The sequence below is a fragment of the Sus scrofa genome, chromosome 10 (assembly GCF_000003025.6).
Source record: "Sus scrofa isolate TJ Tabasco breed Duroc chromosome 10, Sscrofa11.1, whole genome shotgun sequence".
Classification (NCBI taxonomy): Eukaryota; Metazoa; Chordata; class Mammalia; order Artiodactyla; family Suidae; genus Sus; species Sus scrofa.
Window position 1 is genome coordinate 15,415,463 of NC_010452.4, and position 12,302 is coordinate 15,427,764.

At 44.4% G+C, this 12,302-nt stretch overlaps 1 protein-coding gene across 6 annotated transcripts in view; it reads right to left on the reverse strand.

The window, feature by feature from the left end:
• The window catches only part of PLD5 (phospholipase D family member 5), a 303,291-nt gene continuing 296,126 nt past the window's right edge, over positions 5,138–12,302 (reverse strand). For all 6 annotated transcript variants that reach the window (XM_021064454.1, XM_021064453.1, XM_021064455.1 and 3 more), the window contains 2 exons: positions 10,807–10,924; positions 5,138–8,484 (listed from right to left, as the gene is read on the reverse strand). In XM_021064454.1, the coding sequence (XP_020920113.1) occupies positions 8,219–8,484; positions 10,807–10,924 (384 nt within the window). In that variant the 3' untranslated portion in view covers positions 5,138–8,218. The remainder of the gene's footprint in view (positions 8,485–10,806; positions 10,925–12,302) is intronic.

A 12,302-nucleotide genomic window follows, 5' to 3' on the forward strand; every position in this document is an offset into this window, starting at 1 on the left:
CCAACTCCTTCCCTCCCAAAGTATCTTAAAGACCTGTCTTCCTCCATCAGACCTCTTAGGAGGAGTTTCACGTCCATCTTCTACAAATCCCTGTAAACTGGCTCCTTGGCTGAATTATTCAGCATATCATGAGCAAATTTTGCATTTATTAAGTCAGTTGACAGAATGTACATATAAAAGCAATTTCTAAATGTATAATAACACATCTGCCTCTCCTGAACTTAGGGTGTGTTCTAAGCCTCATTTTCCTCATATTAAAAAAAAAAATGATGGTTTTGGGCTTCAGAAGATGTAGTTTTTCTTCCACTTTCAGCAATCTGTGTCTATTGTTCAGTCACCTGCTAAAAGGCTTTTTCATTTCCATTCTCAATGCCTCTAATTCATCTTTGCGAGCCTAGGATATTTGGTTACAATTGATTTGATATAGCGTAAATCCAGGTGACTTACTGTGAAGACTTGCAGTGGGAGTCTGTCTGATCAAAACCTGGTTTACTACAGCAGTTTTTTCCACCTCCTCATTGACTTAGAAATGAGGACATCTTTAACCTTGGCGAGTGTGCCAGGCCCTCTGGAGTGCAAAGAACGGACAGGTTATGTCAATTACTGTGAGTTTATTTGTGTCAATACCCAAGAAGTAAGGAAGACAAGACAGTAGCCCAGCAACTGCCAAGTCCAGCCTCATTGTTCAGGAGCCCATCATTACTCCAGTAACCTCAGGGCAGAAACGGTGACTCAACAAGAATTCTAATTGTCTTAACTGCAGAAGCAGCTGCTGTGGCGACTCTAAGGTGGCACCATCAGGGTATTTAACTCTTCTCTGCATCTATTTTGGCTGCTTTTACTGCTTCTCATTTACCTTCTGTATCTTATATTCAGGCCCTCTAAAGGCTCTGGTTAGGCAGGTACCATCCCAGGTCACCCCCTGCCCCCTGGCCTGTGAATCAGTTTCTTTGAGTCAGGGATGAACCTCGGTATAATTAGCTGTGGCCAGCATGAAGCATTCACATGACAGAAAACTTTTTTTTTTTTTAAGGGCCATACCCATGGCATATGGAGGTTCCCAGGCTGGGGGTTGAATCAGAGCTGTAGCTGCCGGCCTACACCACAGCCACAGCAACACCAGATCCAAGCTGCATCTGTGACCTACACCACAGCTCACGTCAATACTGGATCCTTAACCCACTGAGCAGAGGCCAGGGATCGAACCTGTGTCCTCATGCTAGTCAGATTCGTTTCCGCTGAGCCATGACAGGAACTTCCACAAAAAACATATTTTTGCTCATGTAGGGAACTATGGGTGTGCTCTCTCCAGTACTCTAGGAAAACTATAAATCCAACCATGAAATATGAATATGACATACAGCTTTACTGCTGGGGAAAAAAGACCTTTAGTTTCTCAGTTACACATTTGTGTGTGTGTGTGTATTACTTTTAATAACATGCACCTTCGAAAGAAGGAGATAGTCTGTACTTTTATGTAAAACTCAGTGAAACTGTAGTTAATCTAACACACAAATATTGTGGGATCATATTTTATTTTTTGTATTTTTTTATTTTTTTGTCTTTTTGCTATTTCTTTGGGTCTCTCCCGCGGCATATGGAGGTTCCCAGGCTAGGGGTCGAATCGGAGCTGTAGCCACCGGCCTACACCAGAGCCACAGCAACGATGGATCCGAGCCGCGTCTGCAACCTACACCACAGCTCACGGCAACGCCGGATCGTTAACCCACTGAGCAAGGGCAGGGATCGAACCCGCAACCTCATGGTTCCTAGTCGGATTCGTTAACCACTGCGCCACGACGGGAACTCCGGGATCATATTTTCTGAGTCGTCTTTTTTTTTTTTTTTTTGTCTTTTTAGGGCCACACCCATGGCATATGGAGGTTCCCAGGATAGCGGTCTAATCAGAGCTGTAGCCGCTGGCCTCCACCACAGCCACAGCCATAGAAACATCAGATCCAAGCCACATCTGCAACCTACACCACAGCTCATGGCAATGCCGGATCTTGAACCCAAAGGGTGAGGCCAGGGATCGAACCTGCATCCTCATGGATGCTAGTCAGATTCGTTTCTGCTGAGCCATGGCAGGAACTCCTCTGATTTGTCTTTAAAGACCTTTCCCCATTTATATGCGAGAGTCACATATAATTTTACTATTTTTAACCCTGGGAACTGAGGTCATAAGCTCTGCTGTATACCTATGTGGGGACTCCCTAAAGTAGAAATCAGGTTTGTATTTTTGTCTAATGAGGGGCTCAAAAATTTTCAGTCATTCCTCAGAACTTTCCACCCATAAGAGAGTCTATAGGGAGTTAAGAATTTTTCAACTTGTCTAATACTAAAAGGAATAGATTTGAGAGCCAGATACAAAAGGAGGACTTTCCCCCTTACTAATTTTTCTCTCGTATGAATAAAAATAAATGCTCATACTATTCACCCTTACTATGATTTAATTGGACATTCATACATAAATTATTTCTCATTGGACCATTAGTCCAATTAAAAAAAAAAAAAAAAAAAGAGGAGTTCCCGTCCTCTTGATTAACGAATCCGACAAGGAACCATGAGGTTGCGGGTTCGATTCCTGGCCTTGCTCAGTGGGTTAAGGATCTGGCGTTGCCGTGAGCTGTGGTGTAGATTGCAGACGTGGCTTGGATCTGGGGTTGCTGTGGCTCTGGCGTAGGCTGGCAGCTACAGCTCTAATTCGACCCCTAGCCTGGGAACCTCCATATGCCTCGGGAGCGGCCCATGGAATGGCAAAAAGGTAAAACAAAAAAACAAAAACCATGAAATCATAGCATTCAGAAAATTCGGATAGGAATTCCATTGTAGGTCAGCAGTGACGAACCCAACTAGCATCCATGAGGACACAGGATTGATCCCTGGCCTTGCTTGGTGTGTTAAGAATCTGGCATTGTTGTGAGTTGTAGTGTAGGTCATAGATGCAGCTTGGATCCTGCGTTGCTACATCTGTGGTGTAGGCTGGCAGCTGTGGCTCCAATTTGACCTCTAGCCTGGGAACTTCCACCATATGCTGAAGGTGTGGCCCTAAAAAGACAGAAGACAAAAGAAAGGAAGAAAAGAAAGAAAGAAACTGCTGATAAAGCCAAATTTTTTATTGACTATTGCAGACTCAGAAAGTTGGTTTAGTAAGCCTTTGCAAAACTCTCAAATGACAGCTTTAAAAGGAATATACCTCTTCAGATTTTTTCTCTTTATAGAAAGGGTATCTACCTTCAGCACATACCATATACGTTCTTTCGGAGAAGAGACTTTGCCTCAAATCCTAATTACTTTAATGAATCCACAAAGTGTATCCTTGTGGCTGTTAGCAAAGGCGCTGTGCTGACCACGCCCAATAGAACAGGTCCTCAACCTGAGTGGCCAAATGGGAAGGGAGTTTGTACATTTGGAGGTGGTGGTTTGGTGACTTTCAAGGTATCCTCTAACCCTGAGAGTCAGTACGGGTTGGTTGAGCAGACAGCGGGTGTATCTGATCATGGATTGGAGCCTGGAAAGAACAGAGCGGGTAGATGAGAACAGGAGGCAGCCGGATGCCATCCACAAAATCCTGGGATGTCTCTGGACCAGAGTGTGGAGCCGGGTCTCTCCAGTGGCTTCTTTACTTTAAAAAAGGATCCTTTATGTATTCAGAACAAATGCATATTGGAAACAGTCTTTCAGGCTAGGGGTCCAGTCGAAGCTACAGCTGCCAGCCTACGCCGCAGCCACAGTAATGGGATCTGAGCCATGTCTGCAACATACACTACAGCTTATGGCAACGCTGGATCCTTAACCCGCTGAGCAAGGCCAGGGATCAAGCCTGCATCCTCACAGACCCTAGTCGGGTTTGTTAACTGCTGAGCCACAAAGGGGAACTCCGGAAACAAACTCTTTAAAAACAAATAGAAACAGGAATACTGTTACAGTGACGCTTTCTTGGGCAAATATACGAAATTGTGGGACTCTTGCTACTGGACCAGCTGTGTTTACATTATTTGGTGCATAAAGTACAGCTTGGGTACTGATCAGAGAGCCTTTGTTTCTGAGATCAAGCTGAGGAGGAAAAGAAATGCCTCATCTAACGGAAGGAAAAAAATCCATCTAACACACATTTACTTCTGAAAATAAAATTGAGCATGTGGTTATATGAAAGTTTTGAGAATTTTAATGATGTCCTCAAATCCAGCCCTTTGTGACACCAATTTATTTAGGGATCTTCAGGTTAATAATATAGAATTGTTCAGGCACAACTTTATCCTATTTACATAAAGAAACATTAAAAAGTCAAGATTTCTTCTGTAACAGAATTGTAAGTTTAGTAATTGAACATAACAGAAGAAAAAATGCATAATAACCTATTAAATCTCATATTTCTTTTCATAAAATTGCCCAGAGCATAAGCAATCAGTGACCTTTTTTGGAACTCTGTAAATGCAAGACTGCTAATGGGTCAAACATAAGAAAATTTGATTTTTATGCTTTCAGGAAACTTCTGAAGTATACCTATCTAGTCACCATAAAAAAATCGATGTCTTTCTAATTCAGCCGACAACGGGAACTCTCTCAAACATGAAATGTGGGCCATGAACTGGAATCAACTTCAGGGCTATTCAAAAGCCTCCCCCAACTTAAAACAATAAGGTAAGATAATAAGGTAAGCTATTGAGTTACTGATATGTAGAAAGAAAAGGAAAGATGCTAAATCATAGGGAATGGAAAAATGCTGAATATGGATTATCGGTCTGCCTTAGACCAAATGGACACTGTAACAATTTCTCCTTCAAAAGGCTCATAATAAAGTGCTCCCATTCACTGGGAAGAAGTCCAGAAAACCGAAGAATCCAACATTCATTCGCAATATATGGGGCTGTTTCTATGGGACTGAGTTTGAATAACCAATAGCGAAGTTATCTTTCATCATAGAACACAACGGTCCTATTGCAGGTGAAAGTAGCTTTTTACCTTCCTTAAATGTTGTAAATAATGGAATGAATTTTGGACAGAGAAACTCACACAAGTGGTAATACATACAAAAAAAAAAAAAAAAAAGGCATATTCTGGGATAGAATTCCTGAGGCAGATGACTCTGGGTCTGATTTTATCAGGAAATTCTTATGGTCTTTTTTTTTTTTTCCACCTTTAGCTCCATAAAAGGTTCTAAAAACAATCAAAACTGAGAATGAATCAAAGTCACTTGAGAATAGCCATAGGCTGGTGGGAAATGAGCTTCTGCCAGTCCCAGGTTCAGCGAGGCACTTTTAACAAGCCAGTAACTGCAGGAAGAAGACAGTTTTCAAGGGGTAAGATCAAACAAAAATATGATCAGACCCATCTCACCAAGAACCAAATCAGAAAAGAGACAAAGAGCAGCACAAACACAGCCCAGATGAGAAGAGCGGTGCCCAGAGCGACACAGATGCAGTTTCCCACAGCCCTTTCACTTCTGTTCCTGAGTCTGCTTGGACTCCTTTTTTTTTTTTTTTTTTTTTTTTTTTTTGGTCTTTTTAGGGCCACACCCAGGGCATATGGAGGTTCCCAAGCTAGGGGTCCAATTGTAGCTACAGCTGCCGGCCTACCCCACAGCTGCAGCAACCCCAGATCCGAGCCCCGTCTGTGACCCACACCAGAGCTCACAGCAACGCCGGATCCTTAACCCACTGAGCCGGGCCAGGGATTGAACCTGCAACCTCATGGTTCCTAGTCGGATTCGTTAACCACTGAGCCGCGAAGGGAACTCCTTCTTTGACTCTTTTCGAGACGTTAGATTTACATCGTGTTCCATGAGACTTTGGAAGTCCATGAAGCATCTCTTTACAAAGTCCTTGAAGGGCAGTGGGGACGTTTTCAGTGTGCTGTGCTTCTGGCATTTTCAGGAACTCATTGTGTGGTGTTTACAGAGCATGGACGGAACCCAGAATGTCCCATTTCCTTTCCAGTGGTCTGATAAGCTGTGATTCATTTATCGGCTATACCAGTGGCCAGTGGCAGGGCGCTGGGGGCCAGCGGTATTAATATTTGACAGTGGGGATCAGTTATTTGATGTGGGGGGGTTCTCAGAGTTGTGTGGTTTGGGAGGAGAGCAGGCTGCATAAAACCTGGTGAGGAGTTCCTGCTGTGGCTCAGCGGTAATGAACATGAGGATGCGGGCTCTAACCCTGGGCTCGCTCTGTGGGATCCAGTGTTGCCGTGTGCTGCAGGGTAGGTCACAGACGCCACTTGGATCCTGCGTTGCTGTGGCTGTGGTGCAGGCTGGCAGCCTCAACGGCAGCTGAAGGGAGCAGGAAGAGAACTATGTTTTTTAAGAGTAACAGGTTTTTATGAATGACTGGGGGCTTCTTAGTGAAATTCTGAATCCCTACTGGCCAGCTCCTAAGACTCTAATATTGACAGTCTCCCCAATCCCTCCCTTGGGTGCCTGGTTCAGTATCCAGTAAAGCAACGTGGCGAAACACCAAGCAGGAACGTTAATCATGAGATGACCAACGACAGCCATTCTCCGCCAAGGGAACCCACTGGCCATCACGCCTCCTGGCATATTAGACATTGAGCCTCTAGAAATACAAAGACAATTGAGATTGCTTTTTTTTTTTTGGTTGGTCAAAAAACTTGTCTCTGCAGTCCTAAAGAAGACGCTCAAACACGCGGACTCGTTTTGCGAGGATGTTATTTATGCCAAAGTTGACCCAACAAAACGTCCCATCAAAAAGGATGGCAGTCCAGATCTCCAGCAGGGCTTCTGCGTTGCCGTGTTCACCCACAGTTGCGACTGGGAGCTGTGGGGTCGTTTCCACGGGTGGCTTCTCTGGGAGAACCTGTTCTTGATGATATCAGGATACCACAAAAGTTTATTTTGAGGAAAAAAGAGGATACATCATAATGCTTAGCATTTATATAGGTTCTTTTGATTTCAAAACAAGGTATAAATAGTTTCTACTGTGACAACATCTTCGCGAGGTAGGTGATTATCACTGTCCCTACGTTACCATAGAAACCCAAGGCCAAGACGTGCAGGACTCTGTTCCAGGCCAGAGAGAATCAGGAGCAACATGAAGCCTAGGCGTCCTGAAGGGCTCCTGCCCTGGGCTCTGAAGAGGCCAGGCCTCCCTCTAATATAGCAACAATCTCCATTAATACAGGGTTATCTATTTTATAAAACAACAAGACACAAGGACATCATAGAACAAGAATTCAGGATGTTTGTTTCTTAGTAAAATATGTTAAGCACAGTATTTAAATCGCATCTCTCTGAAAAGCATTTGGTATATTAAATAGCAGAAGGTATATTAAATAGCTCTATAAACGTTTGCTGGCATACTCTTAACAGCGTAAGGATCCTAAAGAAATGAACATCCACTTATCAACACCATCAACTAAACAAAAATGTGAAAACCTACTTTATTCTCCTAATGCAGACGTAATAGCTTGCTGAATATTAGCAGGCGGCTACATAATTTTTCTGAGCTTGAGAGGAAGGATACATATTGCTGGCTGTGGTTTTAAAATCTCGATTTGGTAGGGAAAAGTGCAGTTGAAGGGTGAAAATTAGAGACTGCTTTTTACAGTTTGCATCCATTCTGAGCATCCATTTTCAAAAGATACAGTCACACTTGGAGCTCATGTTTGGGTGACAAGAGGGATGCTACCTACTATTTGGTGAGAAGAGAAAAGGATGGAAACTAAAAGCTGTGGTACTAGGAAAAAAAATGCACGAGGAGGTACCGAGGGCGTTTTCCCAAGGGTGCTGGAGATGGGCAGGAGATGTGAGCTGTTCACGCTCACATGGCGGGGAAGGTCTTGGAAACGGTTTCCAAAGACAAACAACGGATGTGATCAGTCTCTTCTCTGGGGCAACATCCCCTAAGTCAGCGGTTCTCAGAATGGGTGTCAAAGAGCTTACCTCATGCGAAGCTTCCGAAGAACTGACCAGGGGGTCAGTAGAAAAAAGTCCTAAAACTCGAAAGGAAGAGGCATCAAAGTCTTAAAATTGGTATGCAAACGTAAAAACGAACTTCCAAGCCAAAAGGACATTCTCCGTCCGAGGTGACAGATACAAAAGTCTTCAATTGAGTGTACGCGCCGCTACGATATTGTTCGATGTTACGTGTCATTCAGAGAATATTTTTTTTTGATGTGTGCTTTTCCCCTAAAAAAGACATAGTAAATTGTGTTTCTCTCCTCAAGTCCTCTTTATAGAAATGTGAAATACAAGGTTGGTTCATTCAGACGATACACTCGAGGGGTCCTTCCCACTTGCATTGTAGGTGGCAGTTTTGTTGGAGGGGGGTCTGAGTTTGAAGAGGCCTGAGCAGTTCGGCTGCTTGGTGGGCTGCAAGGTTCGGGCGTAGGGCGAGTACCAGTCCCTCTCAAATACATCCTTAAGTTGCTTGATGATGCTTGTGTTGTTCCTCACATCTGCCTGGTTGATGACAAGGCCCGTGCCAGCATTCTGGGTAAAGTCATTCCCTACCCAGTCAAAATTTCCTGCAAAAGACAAAGGAAGATGACAAAGACCTAAGATCCACAGGGGAACAGTCTCCATTTGATGAGATACAGAGCAGATTCTATTTAAAAAAAAAAAAAAATACCGGGGAATAGTGACAGGGAGACTGAATCGTGTTGACAGCTCATCAAGAAAAATTCCAAGAAGGCTTCCATATGGCATATTAATATTTGCATATTATTTTGGCATTTTCTTCAGCTTTGCTCAACTTGAAACTCAAAACAGGGAATCTGATGTTCTTTTTTGGTAAATGTTATTTCTTATTGACATTCACAAGGCCCCCTAAATACAGCAACATTTAAAATATATAGGAATACACTTAAAAATCCTGTGAACAATTACTACCTTCTCAACAAGACAACATCGAATCCATATGTACCACGAGGGATTCTAATTATAATGCTCAGAAGCCTTCACATCAGAGAACAAGCCACCGCCAGAGAAGGAGAACGAGTTGCTAACGAAACACACAAAACCCTCCTCGGGCGGGCTGTAAATCATTGCCCAGTTTCAGGATCAGGCTCCTCAGCCTGGGAATCAGGGCAGCAACACAAAACAAAACAACATAAAACCACCTCATTTCATTCTACTCTCATTAATGAACATGAGAAAATCTAAATGAACACATCTTGGGTCACTGAAAGGCATGCCATGAATAAAACAATATTCTCATATTCTAGAACCGCTGGAACGATACACACTTTTAAACATTTCAATATCCCGTTCTACCAATAAGAGCCACCGCTATTCAAAATGGGAAGGGACAGAGCATCTCCACCCTGAGCCAGCAGGTGGTTAACGCTCGGGAGGTCCACGGCAGTGTCTTCTGAAGGCTGCAGGGGCTGCCCTGGATGCAAGACCCAGCTCTAAAATCTTCCCTTTACATCTGTAGCTTTCATTCATTTCATTTCTTATGGCCTGACTTCCTTATTTCTAAACTGCAAGTGATGCAAACTGCTTTCCCTATTGATAATGTTCTTGTGAGAGTCAAATAAGATAAACCACATGCTTTGAGGGGCATGTTTCTTAACGCACTCACTGAATTTGGCAAGAAAGAATACAAATTCTATATTCCTTCATTCCACGTACACGGTTTTCTTTTCCGCTCTGAGACTGCTGCTTCATCTGCACAACGTGATGACCAGCCTGCGGTTTTGAGATTTACGCACAGTAACTTTTACTCTGCCTGCACTGGTTTCAGTAAAGGGGCCACCCTGGACTCATACCCACAATGGGAGAGTAGAAGAGATATGATCCAGGAGAAAATAATGCTACCAACATGTGCTGTTTCTGTGCCTGGAACTTTATTACCTGAGTAATGAGAGCTAACTTGAATTGGGTGTTATCGCTGTGTCGTGCAGCTTTTTTAATGGCTTTAATCGTGCAGGTGTTCTGCACTTTTTATTTTATTTTATTTTTTGGTCTTTGCCATTTCTTGGGCCGCTCCCGAGGCATATGGAGGTTCCCGGGCTAGGGGTCGAATCGGAGCTGTAGCCACCGGCCTACACAACAGCCACAGCAATGCGGGATCCGAGCCGCATCTGCAGCCTACACCACAGCTCACGGCAACGCTGGATCCTTAACCCACTGAGCAAGGGGAGGGATCGAACCTGCAACCTTAAGGTTCCTAGTCAGATTCGTTAACCACTGGGCCACGATGGGAACTCTATTGAATGTATTATTTAAGCTTCACCCTACTTCACCCTAAGAAGAAGAAACTATTACTAGCCTCATCTGACAGATGGGAAAACTGAGGGTTAGAGAGCTTAAGAAAACTGTCCAAAGTTAGATATTTTTTAAAATGGCAGGGGAGGAGTTCCCGTCACAGCTCAGTGGTTAACAAATCCGACTAGGAACCATGAGGTTGCGGGTTCAATCCCTGGCCTCGCTCGGTGGGTTAAGGATCTGGTGTTGCCATGAGCTGTGGCGTGGGTCGCAGACGTGGCTCAGATCCAGCGTTGCTGTGGCTGTGGTGTAGGCCAGCAGCTGCAGCTCTGGTTTGACCCCTAGCCCGGGAACCTCCATATGCCATGGGTGTGGCCCTAAAAAGCAAAAATTAAAATAAAATAAAATAAGGCAAAGGGATCATGGAATTTCTACAAAACAGTTGTGAAAAGACATCACCTACCGTCCCCTAGCATCTGAAGCGAGTCACTCACATGAGATGTTTGGTTGAAGATGCCTTTGCTGTCACTCTACTGCTTCCTGCCCTCCAAGGCCCCCCATGCACTGGGGGGCCTCCCTCACCATAAGGGGTACAGTTGGGGCCACACCGACAGGAGCCGCACAGGCCAGACACCTACCAATATAAGCTGCGCCGTCTGTCACCATGTACTTGTTGCGATTTAACTTGGGGAAGGTGTGATTCTTCTGTTCTTTTGTTGTAACACAAGCGTTCTCTCTTTCCAGATCAAAAAACTTCTGTAAAACAATAAACACACACATACACACACACATAATAAAGCAGACCAATAGAGAATATTTGGGGTTTGGTTCAAGCACAAAAGGGTTTCTTATTCAAATAAATGTCAACCATAAGCCTCATAGTGAGTCATTAAACCACAAGCTTGTTACGTTGTAGAGATGAAGCTTTTTTTTTGGCTTTTTAGGACCACACCCGCAGCATATGGAGGTTCCCAGGCTAGGGGTCCAATCGCGGCTGTAGCCATTGGCCTAGGCCACAGCCATAGCAACACAGGATCTGAGCCGCGTCAGCGACCTACACCACAGCTCACGGCAATGCTGGATCCCATGGAGTGAGGCCAGGGATCAAACCCGCATCCTCACAGATCCTAGTCGGATTCGTTTCTGCTGCACCATGAAGGGAGCTCCAAGATGAAGCTATTTTTGCTCTCAAATATACATAGGCAACAAGAAAGGAAATTAGCATGCTCACCTAGGTCTATAATGAACACTTTTAAGCAATCAAATGAACACAAAATCCATTCTTCTAATAGGGTACGGGTCGGGAGCTGTTTAATTCTCACTGTCTTAGTCATCAGGATGCACTGGCATTTGAAGTACGCCCCAGGGTGCCTTCTGTCAGGCATGCCAACGCACTGAATTCTTACATGTTGCATATATTATAAGCAGCAGCAAAAAAAAAAAAAAAAAAAAAAAAAAAGCAGCAAGCCCATGTCAGTGACTAGCTGAATTAATTGGGGATTTGCAAAGGTCAAAAAAAGATCTTGGGAAAAGAACACATACTTTCCATCAGAATGCTTAAGTCTACAAGTCCTTTTAATAGGCAATTCAACCAGCCATCACCACGCAGGATCCTTAATGTACTGAGCGAGGCCAGGGATTGAACCTGCATCCTCACGGATACTAGTCCGGTTCTCAACCTGCTGAGCCACAATGGGAACTCCCTATTTTCTGCATTCTGGTGCTTTGACAGCTGGGGTCTTGCTGAGCATGGAGGGGCTCCGCTCCAGGGAATGAAGACTAAAGGGAGAGTCGCCACCTTAGGCTGAACTCATAAATGCCTCAGTGCCAACCCCCATCTCTCTGCTCTTCGGATTGCCCTGGGGACGTGGGGGCTGAAGGCCACCTTGGAAGCCAGGTGCCCAAGTCGACAGCAGAGCCCCCGTTGTCCTGGGTCCCTGAATGCTTCATGGAAAATAGCACTGTCACCTGAAGAGGGCCTGGCACTCAGTAGAGGAGGGTCTCGGGGTACATTTGTGGGGTGACTGTGGTGGAGGTTGGGAAAAGCTGAGACCTCAAGATGAGTGGCATTGGTCAGCTAAGGCCCGCAGAAAGGTGTTGCAGGAGAGGGAGCAGCATGCACAACACAAGGGCC